Source organism: Cetorhinus maximus, chromosome 1 (genome assembly GCF_964194155.1).
Source record: "Cetorhinus maximus chromosome 1, sCetMax3.hap1.1, whole genome shotgun sequence".
NCBI lineage: Eukaryota > Metazoa > Chordata > Chondrichthyes > Lamniformes > Cetorhinidae > Cetorhinus > Cetorhinus maximus.
In genome coordinates this window covers 161862288-161887193 of record NC_135879.1, presented here as the reverse complement: position 1 = coordinate 161887193, position 24906 = coordinate 161862288, and the positions used below count along the sequence as shown (strand labels likewise).

The 24906-nt window shown below is 38.4% G+C and overlaps 2 protein-coding genes across 5 annotated transcripts in view; one reads left to right on the top strand and one right to left on the bottom strand.

Moving 5' to 3' along the window:
- LOC144684808 (kinesin-like protein KIF2A) overlaps positions 1 to 24906 on the top strand; it is a 158333-nt gene that overhangs the window by 120014 nt on the left and 13413 nt on the right. For all 4 annotated transcript variants that reach the window (XR_013577571.1, XM_078549081.1, XM_078549070.1 and 1 more), the window contains 4 exons: positions 3528 to 3670; positions 16519 to 16723; positions 17753 to 17863; positions 20280 to 20347. Coding sequence is in view for 3 of the 4 variants with exons in the window: in XM_078549081.1 (XP_078405207.1) it covers positions 3528 to 3670; positions 16519 to 16723; positions 17753 to 17863; positions 20280 to 20347 (527 nt within the window). In the remaining variant the exon portion in view is untranslated. The remainder of the gene's footprint in view (positions 1 to 3527; positions 3671 to 16518; positions 16724 to 17752; positions 17864 to 20279; positions 20348 to 24906) is intronic.
- The window catches only part of dimt1l (DIM1 dimethyladenosine transferase 1-like (S. cerevisiae)), a 73882-nt gene continuing 66450 nt past the window's right edge, over positions 17475 to 24906 (bottom strand). Inside the window, exon 13 of the mRNA XM_078549144.1 lies at positions 17475 to 17553. The gene's annotated coding sequence lies outside the window, so the exon portion shown is untranslated. The remainder of the gene's footprint in view (positions 17554 to 24906) is intronic.

Below are 24906 nucleotides of genomic sequence, written 5' to 3'. Positions count from 1 at the left end.
CAAGGAAGAGGCGTACAAATTGGCCAGAAAAAAACAACAGACCTGAGGATTGTGAGCAGTTTAGAATTCAGCAAAGGAGGACCAAGGGATTGATCAAGAAGGGGAAAATAAAAATAAAGTACGAGAGTAAGCTTGCGAGGAACATAAAAACTGCCTGTAAAAGTTTCTATGGGTATGTGAAGAAAAGAAGATTGGTGAAGACAAATGTAGGTCCCTTACAGTCAGAAACAGGGGAATTTATAATGGGGAACAAAGAAATGGCTGACCAACTAAATACATACTTTGGTTCTGTCTTCACAAAGAAAATTCCGTCGTTTGGGTGGGTGGGGATAGTGGTGGAAGAATACCTTAGGGCTGTGCCCCAATGAGGAAAGGGGACAAGTGATGGAGGTGCCCCTGCCTGCAGGGGCCCATTAAATTCTGCCCCTTCTGTCTGGAACATGACTAGTCTTTTTCTGAAAATGAATGTTTCTACACATTAGACCTCTTTCTTTGCCCTAATCCCCAAATTTATTCATCAGATTCAAATGCAAAAGGCTCTGATGATTCTGGTAGCCCCGGCTAGCCTCAGAAATTAACTTTAAAATAGCAAACTCTATCAGCACGGATTTTGCAGTCAGCGGTGAAATGAAAGTGGTCCTTGCTGACTTTGAAGATCTAGCAATCTTTGTGGAATGGATTTCCTCTTTCCCGGTGTTTGTTTGAATCGGGTGCCAAAGTCAAGGGGATCTTCAGGTGTTCAGTAACAGGAATATCATCAAGCAGGTAAACAATCAATCACATTGAAGTATTTGCACAGACAGTAAACCAGAAAGTAATATACAATTATTATCCTCCACTTTTAAAGTTTAAAGTCAGTGATTTGAATAAATGGGGCATACACATGGGATTATTGTAGAAGTTAAATATAATCTAAAAAGTTATTACTTTAAAAATGTGGATTTTTTTTTTTAATGATAAGGATGAAATTTGGCATTCCACAAATAATAAAATTAGTGTTTCAGGACCAGAGAGGTTTTGCATAATTAATTGTGATCTTAGTCCGAGATGAAAATCCCAGTTGCAGTCATTCAAAAAGGTATAACATATTAAGGTTTATTCGTCGACACTAATAGCATTTTAGGACCAGTTCTTGTCAGTTCAACGATTTCTAATCAATCATAGTCTGAACTGAGGGGACTTCAATAGCGCATCCTTTGGAAAAGCGTAGAATCATTGACAGCAACTCTGGATCTCTGCATTTAACTGTGCATGTGCAGACTCCAGAAGTTGCTGTCTGAGGAGATTCATGACAGCGAATACACACAATTTTGCCATCATTACTATTGCAAAATCTGGATTGTTAATCTAGATACCAATGGGAAGGCACTCTTTTACAACTGTCAACCCAGATCTTCCACTTGGACTAACTTTAATTTTAACTGCCTGGCTGCTGGAAGTAATTATTACAATTCATATTCTTGCAGTTTGGCAAGTTGGTTTCAATGGCATTTGCATCTGAAGTAGAAGGCCATAGTACAGACCTAAACACTGCATTGCACTGTAGTATCAGCCAAATTCTGAGTACTGCATTATTGGAGCAATTGAAGCCACGTCCTGCCGCCTATTGGATTGGATCTTGAAGGTCCCATGGCTGTAATTGAAGAAGAGCAAGGAGCTTTGCTGGTGCCTTAGTCAATGTTCTTTCCTCAACTACCAAAAATAGCTCAACTAATCATTGATCTCATCACTGTCTGGAAAATATGAACAAAGTATTTGTTTACAAGGTTAAGGGGATGGTCGTTCCTGTTATATTGCGAGTCGTCCCAGGCCAGGTAAGATTCCCACGCTCAGAGTTATGAGCCATGGCCAACGCTGGAACCAATGCATTTTTGGTGGTGATGGCAGAAGAGCTAGAACCTTGAGGGACAACAGTTGTTTACAGGTGGAGGATCCTTTGGAAGCAGACTTGCGCTTTCTTTAAGGGTACATGAAGGCAATGGGAAACCACCTCATGCATTCTTTTCCCTAGTCATATTGTTAATTGAATTTGAAAATGGGAGGCTCTTGCAAACAACCAAGAGGAAAGCAGAAAACCACAAGGTGTGGAGAAATGAACAGAGGAGCTGCCCTGAGTCAAATTATTACTTATTTGCTTACATAGCTGCACTTCAAAGTAATTACTTGTATGTGAACCACTTTAGGACATCCTAAAAATATATCATAGGTACTATATAAATGCACCTCATTTTCTTCCTTCCTTCCTTTCTTGTTCAATTTGCTTAACAGTTCTCCTCACATTGCACAACTTGTATCCTGAAACATTCACCATTCACTTTATATTGGCAGCCTTGTTCTGCTAATTAAATTTGATTGCAGTAAATTGTGTATTAGAATTTGTATAGCATTGAATGACCAGAATATTACATGCTAAACTAGCTTAATAAAACATCAAAAAAGTGTTTGTCTATCATTACAGAAGCAAAGATATTGGGCATAAACTGTACATTGTAACTAATTTAAAATGCATATATATGAATGTCCCTTTGAAGACTCAGTTGCTTTTTCATTTCTTAGTGTTGAAATGAACCATAATTTTGGCTCATTTTCACTTTAAAATATAAGTTAGCTGCTTATGTATTTCTTTGATCTCTGGCCTTTAGAAATCCAGAGAGAAGTAAAAAAAATTGAAGCTAGGGGTGATGCTTATGCCCCAGTTTCTTTTGGGTTTGAGATGCAAATGCCTCATATGAAAATGCGCATGGACAGCACAGTAGTTGCATTCAAGAAGCATTGGCTCCATTTCTTTGGCCAGATGAAGCCCACAGTGGCAAAATACAATGATACAGTAGACAAAAGGATATGATTTAGAATATATTGGCTATATTGCTTTAGAATATATTGGTATTTTTATGCATACTAGTCTTTGGCACACCGAACCGAACCTCAGCCTTTTCCGATTGTCACATTCACTGTAGCTGTCCACATCGGCTATTGCTCAATTCCACCTTCTCGAGGGCAATTGAGAATGAGCAACAAATGTTGTCAACGATCCTCTCATCCCATGAAAGAAGAAAAAAAAAATCTGAGGTTGAGGCCAAATAAAATGACGTTCTGAGAGCAGGAACTCCCAATGACGCAGGATTGGAATAGTAATAAGGGTGACATTATATCACTAGTGCCAAAGCATCTTGAAGGGACAGTTATCCTTTGTGTTTTTCCCCTGTTTTTGGATTGAACCTCTCCTGGCAGACCCACCAATGCCTATGCTCAAAGAATGAAGAAGCCCCCTACAACATAAGTAATTTTTCCTTTCATGAGTACTTAATTAAATGTTAAGCACTTTTTCTATAGGTCTTTTTGCATCTTAAAAAGATCTATGCTCTCCATGTTAAAAAGTGAACTGCTCTTCATCAAAAACATTTGTTACTACTCTAATGTCTTGGTTTGAATTATTTTAGTAAAAATGGTTATTTCAATTTTTAATTGTTTCTCTGTACAGCTCTATGTGCAGCAAAATCTTAAATTTAATGTACTTCATTATCCAGGTATTTGACTTGCTGAACAGAAAAACTAAGCTTAGGGTGCTGGAGGATGGGAAACAACAAGTTCAGGTGGTTGGGCTTTCTGAACGTGATGTTAAATGTACAGAAGATGTTTTGAAGTTAATTGAAGCTGGCAATAGTTGCAGGTAGGTCTGCCTTGAAAAGCATTATTTCTGTGTTTTGTAAACTTTGAAACATTTTTAGAGGAAGAAAAAGTTCAATACGCCAACATTGTTTCCCTACCTAACCTTGAGTGAACATCTAGCTGCTTGCAGTCAACTTTTGTAGAAGTTAACATATTTCCGAAAAATGCCTATGCAATATCTGTCTGACGTTTCTTAAATTTCTTATTTTTGACACTAAGTATAAAGTATTTCTATAAAGCCAATATATTAAAAAATAAACTTAAAAATGATTTTCATACTTTCTAGTGCAGATGCACCATAATTGGGCTCCATCTGTACAGACATTTAGGTGACTTTACTGATTGGAAATCACTGCCTATGACCCAAAGGAGCTCTCTTCATTTTAAAAATTGTGTAATTTCAAATCAATACAGAGCTTGAGAAGGGGAAAATAAAAGCTACCGCTGTGGTATGCAACCGACGTTGATTGTCCCTTGATTTAAGGATGACATCTATGTAAGTTTCTGCCATGGGTCTTCATGTGACTGAACAGGCCGATTCTCAACCCACAAACCTTTAGGCACATGGGGTGGGATGTCCCATGAGGTAGTGGGATCTGGAGTGCAGGATTTGCTTCCTTTTCTATCCTCCTCTGCCACTGTTCACATCATCGTTACGGTGTTGTTACTCAAAGTGATGCATCTTGATGGACAAGTTGTTACCATTTTGAACTATCGATAGCAAGCTCCTCCCAGCCATTAATGCTGCTGCGCTTCAAGGAGAGTTTCATAGAGTCTTTGAAGTGTTTTCTTTGTCCTCCCCTGACCTGGAATGTTAGCCTTTTGAGAGTTGAGAGAACAAGACCTTGGGGAGATGCTTTTCAGCCTTCTGGGCAGTGTCCAGTCCATCATAGTTGACTTTGCAGGAGTTTTACCTAAATGCTTGTGTGGCTGGCTTCAAGAAGGACACAAGCATTTGTTCAGTGGCTCTTCCATTGAAGCAGGAGGATGCGGCAGAGGCATTGCTGATGGTGGAATTTCTCTAGCCACCTTATATGTTGCTGATAACATAGTCCAGGTCTCACTGCAGTAGAGGAGTGTGGTGATGACAGCTGCCCTGCACACTAGGACTTTTTGTTGACTTGCAGAAGTCTTTGTTATCAAAGACTTGCTGCCGTAGGTTGTAGAAGACTGAGATGATCTGATGTTGCATCTTCTCTTCACTTGTGGTCTTTTGAAAGAGGTGGCTGCCAAGGTATGGGAAGTGCTCAACATATTCCAGAGTCTCTCCTTCAACATATCTGGGAGGTAGAATATTTGGCTGACCAGGTTTGCCTTGGTAACATTCGAGGACAGGGCAAGTGTCTTGTATGCAGAATTGAAGAGATCAACAATGGCTTGCAAATCTGGTGCAGACTGGGCAACGACACTGCAGTCATCCGTGAACTGTAGATCATGTGTCTACAGTGGTCAGCTTAGTTTTGGCATGGAGGCAACTGAGGTCAAAGGGTTTTCCATCTAAGCGGTATTTAATACTCACAACAGAAGGCAGTTGATCTTCTGAGGTCAGTAGCCACTGTCAGGTCCACATACTATTTACGATCATACAGCCTTGTTTGACACTGATCCAGATTTTGAAGGTGACTGTTTTAAATCTCCCTCTCAAGGCAGTTGCAGTCATATCAATGAAGCAATTGCAGGATTGTGATGAAGTTTCTTGGACATCCAAATTTTTGGAGCACAGTCCACACAGCCTTGCGATTTACTGAGACAAATGGTTTGATCAGCTCGATGAATGCAATGGTGATGTTCTCAACATTCTTCATGGATTTTTCTGGCAACAAAGACCATGTCAGAGGTTCCTCTGGAAGGTCTAAAAACCACACTTGCGTCTCGAGGAGGATTTTCTCAACTACAGGAAGTAGGTGATTCAGAAGAATATGTGTCAGGATTTTCCCTGCTGTGGACAAGAGGGAAATACCTCAATAGCTTCCGCAGCATGATTTATCTCCCTTCTTGAAAATAGTAACAATTGTCATATTCCTGAAGTCAAGGGTGAAGGGGTTCTATTTCTTCCCAAATCCGTAGGATGAGTGCATGGAGTCTTGATGTGAGCAAAAGCTGAGCAGCTTTTGAAGACCTCGGATGGAATACCATCAGGGCCGCAGGTATTGTTTTCATCCATTTGATTGCTTGTTGCAGTTCTCCCATTGATGGTGATTCATCCATGAAAATACAACAGGAGACTGGGGGATAACCTGAAGAGTATCAGCTGCCACTGTGGATTCACAATTGAGGAATTGTTGAACATGTTCTTTCCAGAGTTGACGGAAGGCATTTTCATCCTTAAGAAGAGAAACACCACCCTGTAAAAGTTTATGACATTTCACCTACAACTCAGCCGTAATCAATATGCCACCATCCTCTGCTTATGCCCTGATCCTCGTCTGCTTTGAAGTTAAGGGAAAGTTCTATTCTGACCTTGATGAAGTCCTCACTGCCATCCCAAAAGACAAAAAGATCATCCTTCTGGGAGACTTTAATGCCAGGGCTGGCTGTGACACCATTGGTGAAAAAACCATTGCCCTCTTCTGCCAGAAGGGCAAATACAAAACCACATGAAAGCATCCAAAATCAAAGCACTGGCATCTCATGGATTAAGTCATTGTTCGAGTCAAAGACCTAAGTGTTGTCTTTATCCCTCGATTCATGTGGAGTCTGATGACTGCTCACCAGATCATAGACTTGTTCAATTGGTGATGAATGTCCATCTAGCACCAAGACGTTGCAAGACCCAAACGTCCAAGAGGAAGAAGATCAATGTCTCAGCCCTAAAACAGCTCAATCAAAGAGAGGAATTCCAATCACAGCTCATAACCAATCTGGAAAGTCTTTTGTTATGATCTGGCAGGTGATATGTGCCAGGTAGACCAAATCCACAAGGGAAACTTGGCCAAGCTATCACAACGGTTTTGCAATTTGTTTTTATTACAAGAAGATTTGTGCACTGAACTCAGAAATAATGAGTCCACTAACATCTTTAGTAATTTAAAAAAAATAAATCACAGGATCACGGAATGTTACAGCGCAGAAGGAGGCCATTCGGCCCATTGTGTCTGCACCGGCTCTCCGAATGAGCATTACGACTTAGTGCCATTCTCCTGCCTTTTCCCCGTACCCTTGCACATTGTTTCTATTCAAATAAGTAAAACATTTTAAAACATTTATTAACAAAAAAAAATTAAACACACACAAAATTATAGTTAAACGGTTATTTAGTCTTCACAGCTCCCAAAATTCTTAACTAAGCAGGCTCCCGACTACACACTCCCTATAAGGCAACAGTCCAAAATAGATTTGAAATTATAAAATAAGCCCAGCAAAGTTACCACACACATCTGTCTGTCCACAAGCATGACCCAGACCTCCTGTCGCTTGCCATTTCAACACACCATCCTACTCTCATGCCCACATGTCCATCCTTGGCCTGTTGCAATGTTCCAGTGAAGCCCAACGCAAACTGGAAGAACAGCACCTCATCTTCCGTTTAGGCACTTTACAGCCTTCTGGACTCAACATTGAGTACAACGGCTTCAGACCATGAACTCTCTCCTCTATCTTCACCCCCTTTTTAATCCTTTTAAAATTTATTTTTATTTTTTATTCACTTATTTTATCTTTATTCATTGTTTTGTCCCTTTTTTAATCCCTTTTCCCCCAACCATTACCCTCTTTCCACCCCCTCCACCCCACCCCCCAAAGGGCCATTTGTCACTTGTTCTATATTATTGTTTCACAGAGTGTTGACCCTTGTTCTGCTTTTAACACGCCCTGTTTTCTTAACTTTATGCCACTATCAGCACCTTCTTTAGTCTTCACCATTACCATTAACACACTCCCTTTGTCCTGCGTTCATGACATCTTTGTTAATCTCTCCTTAGCTTCCACCTATTGCTGACTTTCTATCCTGCGTTACTTACTCCACCCCATTTAAACAGTATATATTCCATCACATTTCTACTTTTCTTTAACTCTGAAGAAGAGTCATATGGACCTGAAACATTAACTCTGTTTTTCTCTCCACAGATGCTGTTCAGACCCGCTGAGTTTTTCCAGCATTTTCTGTTTTTATTTCGGATTTACAGCATCTGCAATATTTTACTTTTATCTAGGTACTGCCAAAACTGGTGTTATGGCACAACTGATGGTAAATGCTGAGCTGCTCAAATCCCAGAGGGAAATTGAAACAGCTGCCGCACTGTTTTTGCAATTTGTATTTTTTTTTGTGTGCCTTGAATTCAGTAGTAATAAGTCCACCGAGTCTGAGGTTTTTTACAAAACTATATTAAACATTTATTAATAAAAGAAATGATTTTAAGCACATACATAGGTCTACAAATTACTACTATGATAACTCCTAGCTCCCCTAATTAATATAACTCCCAGTTACACCTCCGTTAAGGCAAAAGCAAAACAACATAGATTTCAACAGACTCAGGCAAAGCACATAATACCCTGGATAGTGATATTTAAAATGAGTTCTCTTAGCTTTGGTTCCTATATGCAACAGCTTTATATGTGGAGTTAGAGGCTTTTCACACTTGTAAGATCTTAGAATGCCTTCTTCTTACACAACCTCATCTCCTTTATACAGGTTTCTCCCTTTTTATTGTAAATCCCATTATCCCAATATGTCTTTGCAACTTTACTTTTTCCATCATATAAATCTTTCATAGCACTCATATTATCAGTAATCTTTTGGAAAAATAAACACACTCTTTGGCTTAGCCTCTGTTGGCTAGGTGTAACATCTTACCATCTCTTTGAAATTCACCACTCGGGCTTATCTAAAAATGCAAATATTATTCACACCTCACATTCTAAAACTTCAGCCATATTTACCTATTTAGCATTTCAAACCTAGCCTCCCTTCTGATACATCAAAGCACCCAGACCAGCTGATCTAATTAAAACCCCACACACACACCTACGCACACACAAACTAATCCAAACCCCACTATTAAACTACCTTTACAATAAATTACAATAATATGAAAATTTTTATATTTTCATGACTCTGGTGTCGTAGTCAATGCAATTTTCAAACTGTCAAATGCATTCTGACACTCCTATGTCCATTAAAAATTCTTGTTGTTCTTTAGTTCAGTCAATGGAGCAACCACACTGCTAAAATTTGGTACAAACTTCCAGTAAAATCCACTCATCTCATAAATCTCAAAACTTCTTGGTTTGTCGTAGGTACTAGGAAATTCACGATGGCTTTATGTTCACTTCAGTCAGAGCCACCTGACCATGTCCAATGGTATGGCCTAGACATGTAATTTGTGCTTTTGCAAATTCACTCTTAGCCAAGTTCACCACCAAATTAGTTTCTTGCAGTTGATCAAACAATTCTTCCAGATGTTGTAAATGCTCCTCCCACACTTTACTGAAAACTATCAAGTCATCAATATCAACAGCACCATTGCTCAGTCCTGCAATTACTTTGTTTGTCAGTCTTTTAAATGCTGCTGGTGCATTCTTCATACTAAATAGCATAACTTTAAACTGATGTTGCCCATCTGGCGTTAGAAAAGCCAATATCCTTTTTGCTCTCTCCGATAATGGTACTTGCCAATATCCTCTCAGTAAGTCGATCTTTGTGATAAACTTTGATCAACCCACTTTCTCAGTGCAGTCTTCCAATCGTGGAATAAGATATGAATCTGCTTTTATCACTGCGTTTACTTTTTGATAATCCACACAGACCCTTCGCGTTCCATCCAGTTTCGGCACCATCACAATAGGCGAACTCCAGTTACTGCAACTAGACTCAATGATGTCATTCTGAAGCATGAATTTGATTTATCTCTGTACTTGTGATAATTTCACTGGATTCAACCTATAAGGATGTTGCCTTGTTGAAACTGAATCACCCACATCTACATCATTGCATAGCTAACTTTGTCCTCACCAGCTTATTCCCATAAATAGCTTTGTGTGACTCCAATAGCTTCTCTAAATCACTTTGACACTTGTCTGGAAGGTAACTCAATATTATATTTAAATTTTTAAGTACCCCCTCATTGTCCAATTTGACTAGAGGAAAATTAATTTCAGAACCTTTCATTTCTACCTCTTTCTCCTTACCTACCATTACAAATACCTTCTTTTGGTTATCTTCCCTGTCAAAGTGCTATTTAAGCATATTTACATGACATCCCCACTGCTTCTTTCTTCTATACGGAGTATTTACTAATTAACTTACTTCACTCAGTTTTTTTTCAATCTGTAAGGCCCACTAAACCTTGCCTTTAATGGTTCACCCATTACTGGTAACAAAGCTAACACACTTTCCACAGCAACAAAATTACGAGCTCTGGCTCTCTTATCTGCCTTCACCGTCATCACCTGCTGTGATATCTTTAAATGTTCTTTAGCTAACTCACATGCTCTCCTCAATCTTTCTCTGAAGTTTGTCACATAATACAGAAAAGTAGTTTCCGAATCCTGAGCAACTAACTTCTCCTGAATCAACTTAAGTGGCCCCCTTACTTCATGACCATAGGCTAATTCAAAAAGACTAAATCCTGTGGATTCATTAGGAGCATCCCTAATAACGAATAACAAGAATGGAATTCCCCTATCTCAATCCTGTGGATAGCCTTGACTATAAGCCCTCATCAAAGGTTTCAAGGTTTGATGCCTGCTCTCTAAAGCACCTTGTGATTCAAAATGTTAAGTTGATGACTTAAACTGCTTTATCCCCAGGCTGTTCATTACTTCCTTAAACAGCTGTGACATGAAATTTGAACCCTGATTCGACTATATTTCTTTTGGTAGCCCATATTTTGTAAAATATTCAGTCAACTCTTCCACAATTCTCTTTCCTGTAATATTTCATAAAGGTATCGCCTTCGGAAACCTTGTAGACACATCCATAATTGTCAGCAAGTACTGATGCCTACTTTTAGCCTTAGGGAGGGGCCCTACACAATTCATCAGGGCCCTGGTAAAATGTTCCTCAAATGCTTTAATCAGAATTAAAGGTGTCGGTTTAATCACTGCTCGGGGTTTTCTTCTCACCTGACATGTCTGACATGATCTACAGAATTTGACTACATCTTTATGCAATCCAGTGCAATAGAAATATTTTTGTTTTTTCGCCTGAGTATTCCTAATTCCTAAATGTCCAGTTACTGGAATTTCATGAGCTCCTCTCAATATCTGTATGATATCAATTTCTGTATCCAGATGGTATAACTATCTGATGCACTACCATCTATTTCTCATCTGCTGAAACATGAGACGGTCTCCACTTCCTCATTAACACATTACCTTTAAGGTAATAACATTCTGGTATACATTCTGACTCTGCTTCTGAATAAGCTGCCTGATATAACTTCTTTATTTGTGAATCCTTCTGCTGTAATTCTACTAATTTAACTGAACTAAACACTTACACTTCATTCTCTTCAACCTTCTCTTCCTGCACAATCTTTTCAAAGGCAGATCCAGCTAATTGGATATCAGCATTTTTCCTCTGTCTTTTAAATTCCTCCTCTTCCTGTTTTAACCTGTGAGTTTGTGATCTCATTACTGCACGACCTGGAAACAATCAGGATGCTCTTCCTCCAACACTTCTGTTGAATGCACCTCTACAAGCTGCTCAACTACAGTAGGCATCACCAACATCTGTGACCCAGCTATATCATTACCTAATATAAATTGAACCCCTGCTATGGGCAACTTTTCCACTACTCCAACAATCACCTCACCTGTTTTCAACTTACTTTTTAAATCTATCTTTCACAATGGAATAGGTTTAGCATCTCCATGAAATCCCACATACTACCACTTTTTCCTGCAATACTCCCTCTGGACAACAAATATCACTATTCCATAACACTGAGGATTGACTAACCCGTGTCTCTTAACATTTTAATATCTTTGCCTCCTCCACTCTGTACAAATAGAAAGACTTTCCCTTCATGTGCAAAATCTTTAAACATTTCTGTAATCTGTCTTCAGCACTCCCTTGGGTAAATTATGAATACATTCCCACTTCTTTACATATCAATGAAACTTCCTGTACACAAACCACTAGTTTATCCTGTGTCTGGACCTCAGAATCCACAGTACTCTTATTTCCATAACTTTTCTGCATTCCAATTACTGCAATGGATTTTCCCTGTAGCCTCCAACACATGACACACTTTGTGTGTCCCACCTTATTACAATGAAAACACCTCAGTTTTCGAGTGTCACTCCCACCCTCAGCACCTTCCTTTCTGGCCTGAAGAGAAACTTCCTGAGAATTTCCAACTGCTCCTTCTCTTCCTTGACTACCTACCTTCTTTCACCTTCCCACTTCCTATCCTTCTCTGATTTAAAAGGGTGATGAAGAAAGGTTTAAATCTATGAACTAGCTCATAACCATCCGTTATCTCTGCTACTTTCCTAACCATTTTAACCCTCTTCTTCTACATGAGTTCTCACTACCGAAGGAATTGAGTCTTTAAATTTTTCCAAAAGAATTACTTATTAAGAGCTGCAAATGTTGTCTCTACCTTTAATGCCTGTATCCACCAGTAAAAATTACTTTGTTTTACTCTCTCAAACTCAATATAAGTATGGCCAGGTTGTTTACTAATATTCTTAAATTTCTGCCTGTACGCCTCAGGAACTAACTCATATGCATTCAAATAGCCTTATTTACTGCCTCATAATCCATGGCAGCTCTTCTGACAGCGATGCATATACCTCATGAGCTCTACCTATCAACCTAGACTGTAAAAGCAAAAGATTTCTTGTGGTCATTTCACCTGCTTAGCTATCTTCTCAATCCTCAAACTTCGGAAGAGCCTGTACAAATTTAAACATCCACCCCCCCACCCCCCACCCCACTTTAGATTGGAAGTAGTCATTTCATCCTCAGAACCTCCCTCAGCCTCCGATCTCTTTAACTTCCAGCTTTATAAGCTGATATTCCTTTTCTCTTTCCTTCATTGCCAATTTCTCCCTCTGGAGGTCAAGTTTTCACATTTCCATTTCTCTTTGAAATGCTCCCTCTTTTTCCTTTTCCTCTAACTCAAGTTTTTTTCATTTGCAACTGAAGTCTCACTACCTCCAGCTGTGACTCACTAGTTTCAGGTATCCTTTCCAATTTCAAATGCTGCACTATAACTTCAATTATGTCTGCTTTCTTTGCCCCTACGGTTACCCTCAACTGGAACTTATCCACCAATACTATTAACTTACCCTTAGATACTTTTTGTAAATCAATCAGTTATATCTTCTACTCCCAGAAAAATATTAGCTATGGATAAAGCCATATTTGTAGTCTGACCACTTTAAAATCCCTCACACCGACTTCTGAGTTCAATGTGCCTCTTGTACTCGTAGCCTTAAGATTCACCAACTCCAGGCCAATAAAGGAATTTCAAAAATCCCACAAAGAGCCCCCAATTTTGTTATGATGTGGCAGGTGATATGCACCAGGCAGACCAAATCCAAAAGGGAAACTTGGCCACGTTATCACAATGGTTTTGCAATTTATATTTATTATGAGAAGGTGTGTGCACTGAATTCAGAAGTAATGAGTCCACTAACACCTTTAGTGATTTTAAAAATTAAATTAAAATATTTATAACAAAAGAAAAAAAAACACACACAAGATTACAGCTACATGGTTATTTTATCCTAACAGTTCCCGCAATTCTTAATTAAGCAGACTCCCAGCTACACATCCCCTTTAAGACAACAGTCCAAAATAGATTTGAAATTATAAAATAAATCCAGCAAGGTTAGCTGTTATGATCTCAGCTGATGTTACCCCTGGACAAGCCTGATCCCAGAGTGGAACCCAGCTTGATAGATCCTAACTTTTAATTGTTTGTTTAGATATGTGGAGAGTGGCTACTAAACAAAGTCACCAGAATCAGCTAATGAACTTTTAACAAAAGAATAAAAAATTTATTTAACAAGAAAATATGAACTATATTATAATACTCCTTCACCCACAACTATATCTTTACAGATTTGTAAGGATAACACAAGTTACAAAAGCTATCATATACTCTAATGTTCACAGTAAGTACAATCCATGTAAACCGATTGGCAACCTGTGGTCAGATACACCACACTCTGAAACCAAGTGACAGGTGCCACCTCAATCAGATGTTATGAGGATCTCTCCTCAACTTCCCCCAGCATTTGTCATACCGTGAGCCAATCGATCTCACTGAATTCCATCTTTCATACAAGGGTTTCCAATTTCCACTCTCTAAGAACTAGCTTTGGAATCTTCACCCAAACCAACGCTTTCTCTCAGATGCCTTCTGCAAGGGTTCACCTCCATGGTTTCGAATTCTCCTTCCTATATCCCTCTTCCCTGGGTCACCACATGCATTCAAGCTGTTTTCCACAGACTCTCACCAACTCAGTCGTCAACAGTACACCACTTCTTCACATGCCCATAGCAAAGAGTTACAGATCTTCATCCGTCTCTTTGGATCTTCTGGCTTCCCACAAGCCTTTATATCGCTTTGACTCTACTTCCTGCAGCTTGAAGCTTTAAACTTGAAGCTGGGACCCTTTCTTTGCCCTTCACTCTTAACCACTTAACAGGACATTTTCCAGGTTCTTGAGCTTCCTTTGATTAGAAAGTTTGCTTGGGACTTTCTCCTGTTCTACTCCCCTGGATCCTTGGGGATTTTCTTCTTTAGGTTGGGACTGGCTATCTGTCTCCTTTGCGCCAGTCTCTCCTGGCAGCTACTTTCAAACCAACTGAACTCAAACAGCTTCCAGATCAAACTGTTGTTTTTAGTTTCTTATATGTGTGTCTTTGTGGGAGGGACCTGCCTCTCTGGACCCCTGTTTCTAGGCAACAGCCCAGTTTTTCTACTCTTGTTTGTTTAACTTAGCTGCAACAGTCATAAAGTACTCTTGAGAAATGCAGGCACCTTTTTAAAGTGAAACTAAAACTCAATTTGACCTTTTAATATATAATTTTTAAATATAACTTACTTAAACTATCTCTATTTCCTAACATAGCACACACATCCACTTGACAGTGGAATTCCAAAGGCTGTAACACAACTTTATTTTGTGGACCAGCACTTCTTCCTGCAGAGTGGCTAGGGCTTCTTCCAAGTCTGTCACAAGGTGTACCTTACAAGATTTTACATGACCATCCCCCACATAACCTTCCATCCCATGTTTCTCTTTAATGTGTAATATCCCATTGTTCTACATGTCTTCAGAAATTTACTTTTCCCTTATATAAAAATTTTTCATGTTGTCAATATGGCCTCTTTCCTCTTGGGAAAAATAAACATAATAACCTTGCCCTATTTATCTTGTTAGTTGTAAACATCCTACCATCCCGTTGAAAATCAAATGACCCCTGCACTTATCTAAAAATGCAAACCCACATCCTGGCTTATCCATCTCCATTTCAAAAGTCTGTTTCACACCTAACTCTTTTGATAATTTCAACCTTGTAGTCTATTTGACTCTAATTCAATTAAATCAGTTACACAAAACCATCCACACTCACCCATAAGCCTACAATAATATTACGAAAAATATTATAGTTTCATGACACTTTACACATCCAACTCAATTTCAGAATAGTGGGATCAAATAAAGTCAGCTGTACTAGACTCCTGTGACCAGACCATTGGGTTCGAGCGTCGTTGTCACCACGATTGGTTCGACAAAAACGATGCCAAAATATATATGACCACCTGGGACAAAAATGAGTAGCCTTCATTGCCTGGCAGAACAACCCAAGCTTGCAAGTCAAGAAGGCAGCATTCCAACAGCTGGAGGATGACACCCAAAGAAAACTCCAGAAGATAAGCCTGAGAGATCCAACAATATGCTGATCATGACATGCAAAGCTTTTTTGAAGCAACCAGGGCCACCTGTAGACCAAGGTAAAATGGATAACATCCCCCTTCGCTCATAGTATGCAGTACAACATATAAATGAAGCATCATAGTTGAAATAGTAACTTTGCTAATCATTGCCAGCAGTTTCAGTTAATATGTATTGGTGCCCTATCCTTTGAAACAATTTACACTTGATAACTTTTTAACCATCAGTTTCTTTGACTTAAAGGAAAAACTGATTTATATGAACTTCCTCCTGTATTACATGCACTAACTGCATTAAATGCTGAAATGCTGAGGTCACTTTGGTGATTTTATACAAATGTATTGGTCCACAGTCTTGACAGTATAAGGTAGACAAAGGGAAAACAAATGTTTCTGCCCACTTGAAGTCTAATAGTTCCATCCATTTGAAGTAGCCTAAACAGTAGAAGGATCTAATGTTGGAGAGGAGAAGAAATTAGGTTTGACGCTCTCCCATTTTGATCCTTTTAGAATTTTTGTTTTAATTTTATAAAATATCGTTTGTCTCTACTTACTTAGAAGGTGGATTTTTCTTAGCTATATTCTCTTTTTGAGTTTACTCTCTTTAATGTACTCCAAGTGAATGTTATGTACATTTTTCTTTAATTCTCTTCCCTAGAGAACTGTGAATGCTTAGTTATTGAGTATATTCAAGACAGATTGATAGATTTTTGCTTCCTATGGGAAATGACGATATTGTGGGAAGTTGTAGATTAAGTAGAAGATCAGTCATGATCTTGCTGAGTGGCAAAGCAGGGTCGAAAGGCTGAATGATCGATTCCTGTTCCTATTTCTTAAGTTATCTACTATATAATTCAGTTTTTATTTCAATTTATTTATTAATTTAATATTTATACTAAATATTTTGCCTTAGATTTAAAGAAAACTACCTATTTTGAAAATGTTAAAGAATTTGTAACTAAACTTGTATATTTAATTTATGTTATAGAACATCTGGTCAGACTTCTGCAAATGCTCACTCTTCAAGAAGCCATGCAGTGTTCCAGATTATTCTTCGCAGAAAAGGGAAAATGCATGGAAAGTTTTCTTTAATTGATCTGGCAGGAAATGAGAGGGGAGCAGACACTTCCAGTGCAGATCGTCAGACACGGCTTGAAGGTGCTGAGATTAACAAGAGTCTTTTAGCACTCAAGGTAACTCAAAGCAACAGCCTCTGTATAATTTAAAGTCACATTTTTCAGTCCAAACCAAGGATACACTTTAATAGGTCCTTATAAACTTTCGTTGGGACTCTCAGCAGGATGCAATTACCTTTTTTGATGCTTGTCCAATTGAAGGAGTATATTGCTGCAACTAAGCTTTGGAGCTGTCATTAAGTGTATCACATGCTTCTTGCAGTAATGCCAAGTGTAAAGTTACAATAATATTTTCCCTCCTCTCATCTGGGCGAGCAGTAGTTACTTCAAAACAATCAGTGAGTCCAGATCAATGCTCCCTGTTTTTTGAAAAAAAAAATGTTGTGTGGCTAGTTTGTTTTCAATTTTCTTTCGCAACCTTCGCCTGTGATATTTCATATGGCACAAGGCCTGTGCAGCACCTTCCAAGCTGCTGCATAGCTGCACCTGTGCACAGTTTAGCAGGGCCATTGGTCTGGCCCTGCTAGGAACCAGCAGTGGTCTTAGTGTGCCTGTGCAATTTGATTCCTATAATTGTTTCACTTGTTGCTATCAGTGAATTGGTTTATGTACAAAGGGGAAATATAGTTGAAATTAAGGTTCAGAAAAATTAATCATGTTAAAGAAATAGTCAATGTGATTGTGGCAACTTTTCAAGAGTTGCATTATTCCTGTAGTCCCAGAAAATAATCAGGATCTAGGCCAGTTTGACCCGTTTGGTTCTTCTTGTCCCACATTTTATTACTGTATCTGTTTTCTGCTGTGCCATGTTCTTCATTACATAAAAGGCACATTTCCATTAGAGTTCTCTCATCTGTCATAACTTTGATTGAAGAATCTTGAAAATCCTGGGAAAATAATGTAATTGTATATAGCTATCATTGCAATTTACAACAGTGTTTCCAACTATTTTTATTTAGAAAGTTACTTACATTAATTATTTGGTGCAAGACTGGATTTGAGAGTTGAAAAAGTACAAGGAAATGTGTTATCCATTCCTCAGTTTGAATATTTTTCTCATTTTAATATCCATTTGTGTAATTACAGGAATGTATCCGAGCCTTAGGTCGAAACAAACCTCATACCCCATTCAGAGCAAGTAAACTTACTCAAGTGCTACGAGACTCTTTTATAGGAGAGAACTCTAGAACTTGTATGGTAGGTGATATAGTGTTATATATTTTAAGTAAAGGCTCTTGGTATCTTATTGCTTTTTCAAAAGAAAATGCTGATTTCCATAAAAGCAAAAAACTGCGGATGCTGGAAATCCAAAACCAAACCAAAAATACCTGGAAAAACTCAGCAGGTCTGGCAGCATCTGCGGAGAGGAGCACAGTTAACGTTTCGAGTCCGAATGACCCTTCAACAGAACTAAGTAAAAATAGAAGAGAGGTGAAATATAAGCTGGTTGGGCTGGGGGAGTGGGGGGGGGGGGGGTGACAAGTAGAGCTGGATAGAGGGCCAGTGATAGGTGGAGATAACCAAAAGATGTCACAAACAAAAGGACAAAGAGGTGTTGAAGGTGGTGATATTATCTGAGGAATGTGCTAATTAAGGGTAGAAAGCAGGACAAGCAAGGTTCAGATAGCCCTAGTGGGGGTGGGGTGGGGTGAAGGAATCAAAAAAGGCTAAACGGTAGAGATAAAACAATGGATGGAAATACATTTAAAAATAATGGAAGTAGGTGGGAAAAGAAAACTCTATATAAATTATTGGAAAAAAAAGCCTTCCGGACTGAATATTGAGTTCAACAATTTTAGATCATGAACTCTCTCCTCCATCCCCACCCCCTTTCGGATTCCCGCCCTTTTTTTCCAATAATTTATATAGATTTTTCTTTTCCCACCTACTTCCATTATTTTTAAATGTATTTCCATCCATTGTTTTATCTCTACCTTTTAGCCTTTTTTGATTCCTTCACCCCACCCCACCCCCACTAGGGCTATCTGTACCTTGCTTGTCCTGCTTTCTACCCTTAATTAGCACATTCCTCAGATAATACCACCACCTTCGACACCTCTTTGTCCTTTTGTCTGTGACATCTTTTGGTTATCTCCACCTATCACTGGCCTTCTATCCAGCTCTACTTGTCCCACCCCCCCCTTAAACCAGTTTATATTTCATCAATCTTCTATTTTTACTTGGTTCTGTTGAAGGGTCATTCGGGCTCGAAACATTAACTGTGCTCCTCTCCGCAGATGTTGCCAGACCTGCTGAGTTTTTCTAGGTATTTTTGTTTTTGTTGATGCTGATTTCCATAGTGTGCTTCAAGGAATTGTTCTCATTTAATTGTCGTAAACTAGTTACCTTCATTCCCTGCCACATCCCACCAACTCCCTCTTGAAAATGATGATATGCTGGGTTAGGATTCTACAGGAGCTATTAGCCCTCCAATGCAGGTGGTCATTCTGCATATGGGAACCTGGACTAAAGCCTATTATGTAGATTATGTAGTAGAACACAGTTCTGATGTTGCTTAATGCCACATGTTTTTCTCAACATAACTGGAGTGGCAATGTTAGCTCAGAAGCACTAAAGCTAGTTGTACTATCCCACCATTACATCTGGTTAACAACAGTTAACTTAGCATATGCTTGAGATTGAACATTAGCTTTCCTGGAAATCAGTGGCCCGTTGCTTTGTGCATTTACTGCTGTGCCAATGAGAGACCCCTTTTCTATCAGTTGTCATTCCGATTTTGAAACTTGTTCTTCTGATACTGTGTTAAGCCAGGCTGAATTTAGCACTCGGGGGATACCAAGTGATCAGTGCTACTCCCAGCAGATGATGATTGGCATTGGCAGCAGTCTGATGTATAATACAAAAGTTTTATACATGCTTCAGAGCAGCACTTCATTTTTACTTTGGCGGGACAACATTGCTGCATCGTCGCTATCCTTAATGTAACAGTTAATGTAATGGTATCCGCTTTATATAGCGCTTTTCTCAACCTTAAGTTGTCCCAAAGGGCTTTAGAACCAATTAAATACTTTTTGAAGTATGGTCATGGATTCAATGTTGGAAACTTGACAGCACACAGTAAGGTCCCATAAACAGCAATGTGATGAAAACCAGTATTCATGTGTTTGTTGGGGGATAAGTATAAACCAGATGTAGCTTGATATATTTAAGTTTCATTCTTAACATTTGTTTATAGATGAGATTCATTTTTTTTGTTTCAAATTTCATTGAACCATCAATGTCTCTGCTTTTGCCCGCTGTTACCAACTTCCTGACTCTAGGGGTGGAATTTTACAGCCCCCGCCAAAGGCAGGATTTTCCAGTCCCGCTGAAGTCAAATGGACTTTTGAATGCTTCGCTGCATTTTACGGCCCCACCCCTGCCGCGATAGGGCTGTAAAATTCCACCGTAGATGATTGTGAGCATGAATGGTCCTGAATTCATGTCTGAAATTACAATATTTCATAGGAATAGCTTACTGTTGGTTTTAGCTTTATAATGAATCTTGAACTGCAGATTGGTAATCTTCAACTATGCTATAGTTGATATATACATATATATATATATATATGTGCATTTTCTGCAATTTTTAAAAACTTTGTTGCATTCGTAGATTGCCACTATCTCTCCAGGAATGGGTTCATGTGAGAACACACTAAATACACTTAGATATGCAAACAGGTATGATTTTTCAAATAATGTGTACAAAACAAATGTGCCATCTCCATTTTAATAATATTACAAAGCAAGATCTTGTCTAGGTGTCTTTTAAAGTTATTTACCTCATTCGTATTGAAGCTATAAAGTTCTGTCTTGTATTTGTAGCAATGTGAGAATTGTTAATGCATTTTGCATTTAAACTTAGAGCGTATTTATATCTTAAATCTTGCATTCTTTCAGACAAAACTAAGGGCTTTACATTGCATGTTTGGTAAATTACTGGCAGTTTGAGAATTTGCATTCAGTATGCAAAAACATGGAAGTTAAAACGACCATGAAGCTGTTGGATTTTCTTTAAAAATTCAGCTGGTTTGCTAATGTCAATAAGAGAAGAATGCCTGCTGTTCTTACTTGTTCTGGCCAATATATGACTCCAGAACCACACCAATGTGGTGGACTCTTAACTCCCCTCTAAGTGATTGGCAAACCACTTAGTTGTAACAAACCGCTTTGGGATGACAATAAATGCCAGCCTTGCAAGTGATTCCCACATTCCGAAAATGAGTCTTTTTCCTTAAGAGTTGGAAGCTGAGGTTTTTTGAGTATGAAAGGTGTTGTCATGAATCATAGTCACCACCAATAATTTGTAAAACATTTCAGTAGATTTTTCCAAATGCTATAAGTTGAACAGTTCCCTTGCTGTATGTGCATTAAAACTACATGAGCTGGCTTATGAAATGTCATGGTTCATAATCTATTTCAGACTGATACAATGAGCATCAGTTGTCTCATTCCAAGACCATAAAATCATTATTTCCCTTTATTCATTCCAAAAATAGTAGGAGACATTTTCCTCAAGCCTTAGCATTGTGGAGAAAGGTGACTAGTTTTATTAATAGGCCTACTGGTGAATCACTGACTGGGGAATGGGTCAGAGGGGTACTCCTCCCATTAGTTGGGTACACAGACACGAGAGAGAAAGAGATTAATGGCAGTCAATTAGCCAACTAGGTCTGGGGAGGAAGCTTGGTGTAGTGCTTGAAAGCTTTCTCATATCAAGACCAGAAGACTGACCAGAAAAGGTTAAGCATACCTGCTGACTAGAGATGGTACACGTAGGTTTCGGTAACTGCATTAAAGTGATATTGATTGTATCTATTGTTCTGTACATTTGGTTTGTATCTGCAAAATAAAGCAACTTAATGATTTGCAACTGCTCTTGCTTCATCACAACTGGTCTTGTTTCATCAAGTGTTTCTCGGTCTACCTTTGGAAAGATTGGGGAAACGCACGTGAAGACAAGTGCATAAAATGGGCTGTCCAGTTCAGATGATGAGGGGTTTCTATTGTTACATCCCAACAAAATAATTTGATATTGGGCAGTACAGACACGTTCCTGAACATAAGACCCTTTAATATCTTATAGCAGTGAACATCACTACACCCAAGAGAATATTGATGGGGAAGACCCAGACTTGTAATGACTTTCTAGATTTAATTGTTTAATAGCGTGAGGGAACAATTTAATTTCTGATCATGTTATTGATGTAGTAATCATACCAAAATAACTTGTATAAAAGAGAATTTGAAATGTAATATAAATCTCAGGATAGACTTTGCCCTTAAGTTGGTCATTAAAATCCTAGTTTTGCAAAGAAGCTGTATTTATAATAATTTTGCTGGCTTCAACATAATTGACTGCAGATTGTGACTTTTATATTTTTTTAAAAAAGCAGAACTTTTCCGAAGTGTTATTTCTAGAATTATACGTCATATTGTTCCACAGATGTTCTGTCTTTCAAAATGTACCTATACTGTTTTTTCCTGACTGGGTTCTCCCCCCCCCCTCTCTTTGTTCACTCATTTGCTTGATACTGCAGAGTAAAGGAGTTTGGAATAAGTCCTTCGGACATTCCCTTTCAGCAAGGTGGTGGGAGCCGTTCTGACCTCTCTCCTACCTACCTCGAGTATGATGACTTCCCTCCTTCACCTACCAGGTCTTCTATGTCTTTCTATCAATTTCTTTTCCTCCTTCCACCCCTTATTCCTTTTATACTGGACCATGCTGGCCATCAGTTATGACAAACTCTACTACTAAAGCAAAATACTGTGGATGCTGGAAATCTAAAATAAAAACAACAAATGCTGGAAATACTCAGATTTTGCGGCATCTGAGGAGAGAGAAACAGTTAACATTTCAGTTCTGATGAAAGATCTTTTTCTCTCCATAACTGCTGCCAGACCTGCTGGGTAATTCTCAGCATTTTCTGTTTTTATTATAAACTCTACCTTGGTTTAATTGTCTGAATTTATACAAAGTACTGTTGCATGTCTTTCACCCCTTCATTTATTTTCCCCCTATTATTTTTTGGAATGTTTAATAAAAAATCTGTTTTTGCATGATTATATGTTGCAGTATAATTTTCAACAGCAGTATAATACTTTATCAAAATAACTTGCTTGTGCATAGCTCAAAAATTAAAGCTGCAGAAACACTAGACTAGACCAGAACTGACAGAAATTGCTATTCTGCAAATTTAATAAATAGCTTTACAAACACAATAGAAGATAAAAATATATTTGCTGATTGTGTTGAGGACAGATTTTAGAAAGCCTGTGGAGGGAACTTCTTAGATATGTTGCAATGCAGTGTATTTACTGGTTAGTCAGACCAGTGATAGTCCTACTGCATTAGTCCTTTATTGGATGTACTGTCTTTAGTGTTGCTAACTTCAGTCTCTGTTAATAGCAAGGTTGCCTTGGTCACTATTGTTTATAATTTATTTACAGTATGTTCACTATTGCAGAAAGTGAAATGATCAATATTCTTTGATTTGCAAACAGTTGTAAATTACCTGTGTATGTTTAGAAATTGTAATTTCAGCAGCCATTTCAGATTTTAAAAACATAGAAAACAATTTGTTGCTATGGTGGTATCATGCTAATATCATGACATCGCACTTAGCTTCTTCCATTCATCTTTATGGTCTGGCATTCTGTAAATTACCTGCCTCAGTAGGTTCAAATAGTTTTTAGTCATTGAGTTGTTGGAAGTTTGGTCCTGCAAGTGATTGAATTCAGTTATTTGGAAAATCCAGGACATAACTTATTTATATACAATCAGGAAATTTATTCTTTCAAACTCCACATAGAAGCACTAGTTTCATCTAATTTCACACATTTCCTCGGGAGGAAAGTACTGTTCTTAAGAACTTGGAGCTATACATACCCCTCCCACTTACTGTATAGAGTTACATCTTTTATTTGTTTCCTCCCTTAATCCGCAAGAATAAAAAATTCTTCACTAGTTTGATCCTGTTTTGTTGTGCTTTTTTACATTTCATTTCTATTGCTTTGCTAACTTTTTTGTGTAAAGTCTTTGACAACTTGTATTGTACTGACCAGAGTTGATTCCAGTCAGCGCTGCCTTTCCAACTTTGATCCATGAATTATTCGCCTAAATCAGGTGGGCTTTAATCCGAGAGGGACACTGAATTTCTGAATGTAATTCACTGTGCAAATTCTTTGTTGAATCTGGCTGATTGATGTCTCTGGATGTGGAAAATATGTTTCACAAGTGACTTGCTTTCTTTGAGGTTAGTCGTAGAACTAAAATTTGGAAAGAGCTCCGTTGAATGATCATTTCCTTCTCTGAACTCACTAATAATTATTTTCTGTCTCTTGGATATCTTCCTCACTTTAGTATGTTATTTCACATGGACCATAGCATAGTCTGATTGAGATATCACTTCATTTAGGTTAGCAAGAATATAAAAGGTGCTCTATGTAGTAGATGACCTGTAATATTTCTGTCATACCTGCAAATCCCTCTTTAGCGTTTTGACCATATGTATTATTACCATCTGTTTCAGCACAAGTTCAGTTGAATCAGGTCACAATGTCTTCCCCTGTGATTCCAGTCTTTTCAGTCCATTGTACTATTTTTGTCTTTTAGTTTCCATTTGAAACCATGTGGAAGTCATTGGCACATATGCACTATAACATTAAGTTATCATTAAGTACAGCTAGATGCCTAGCTAAAGAGGGAATGTGTTTGCCACATTACTTTCATTAAAGGATGGTAGTCTGACCCGAGGTGGTTTCCTTGATTTGCAGCTTGACAAGCCAGTTCTCTACACAGAGCTGAGAGAAGCGTCTGAAGTTTTTGGTTTCTTTGTGTGTGTGGGAATGAAGTGGTCGTGTTCAGCGGGGTGGGGAGTCTGGAACACGAGAGGGTCACTCTCCTTCCAGTCAGAAGAAGATTGAGATGGCAGGTTGAGGCATGGACTAATGTGGTCTGCAGTGCAAAAAGTTAGTGCCAGTTATTCAAAGTATAAAAGTTGGGGGAAGATCATTTGAACATGATGCAAAGGCCTTGTTGGCACAATATTCAGAGATGATTTCCCTTCCCCTCCCATGGAATAATGAAGGTTCATACCTGTATGTGAAGGTTAACTTTTACTCAACAAATGAAGAGAATCGTAGCTGAGGTATTTAATAAATAATGTTCTGCAGTATTAATTTCAGTACAAAGCATGCACAAGCTTAATAGCTAGCTATTGATATCTTGTTAAGATGAG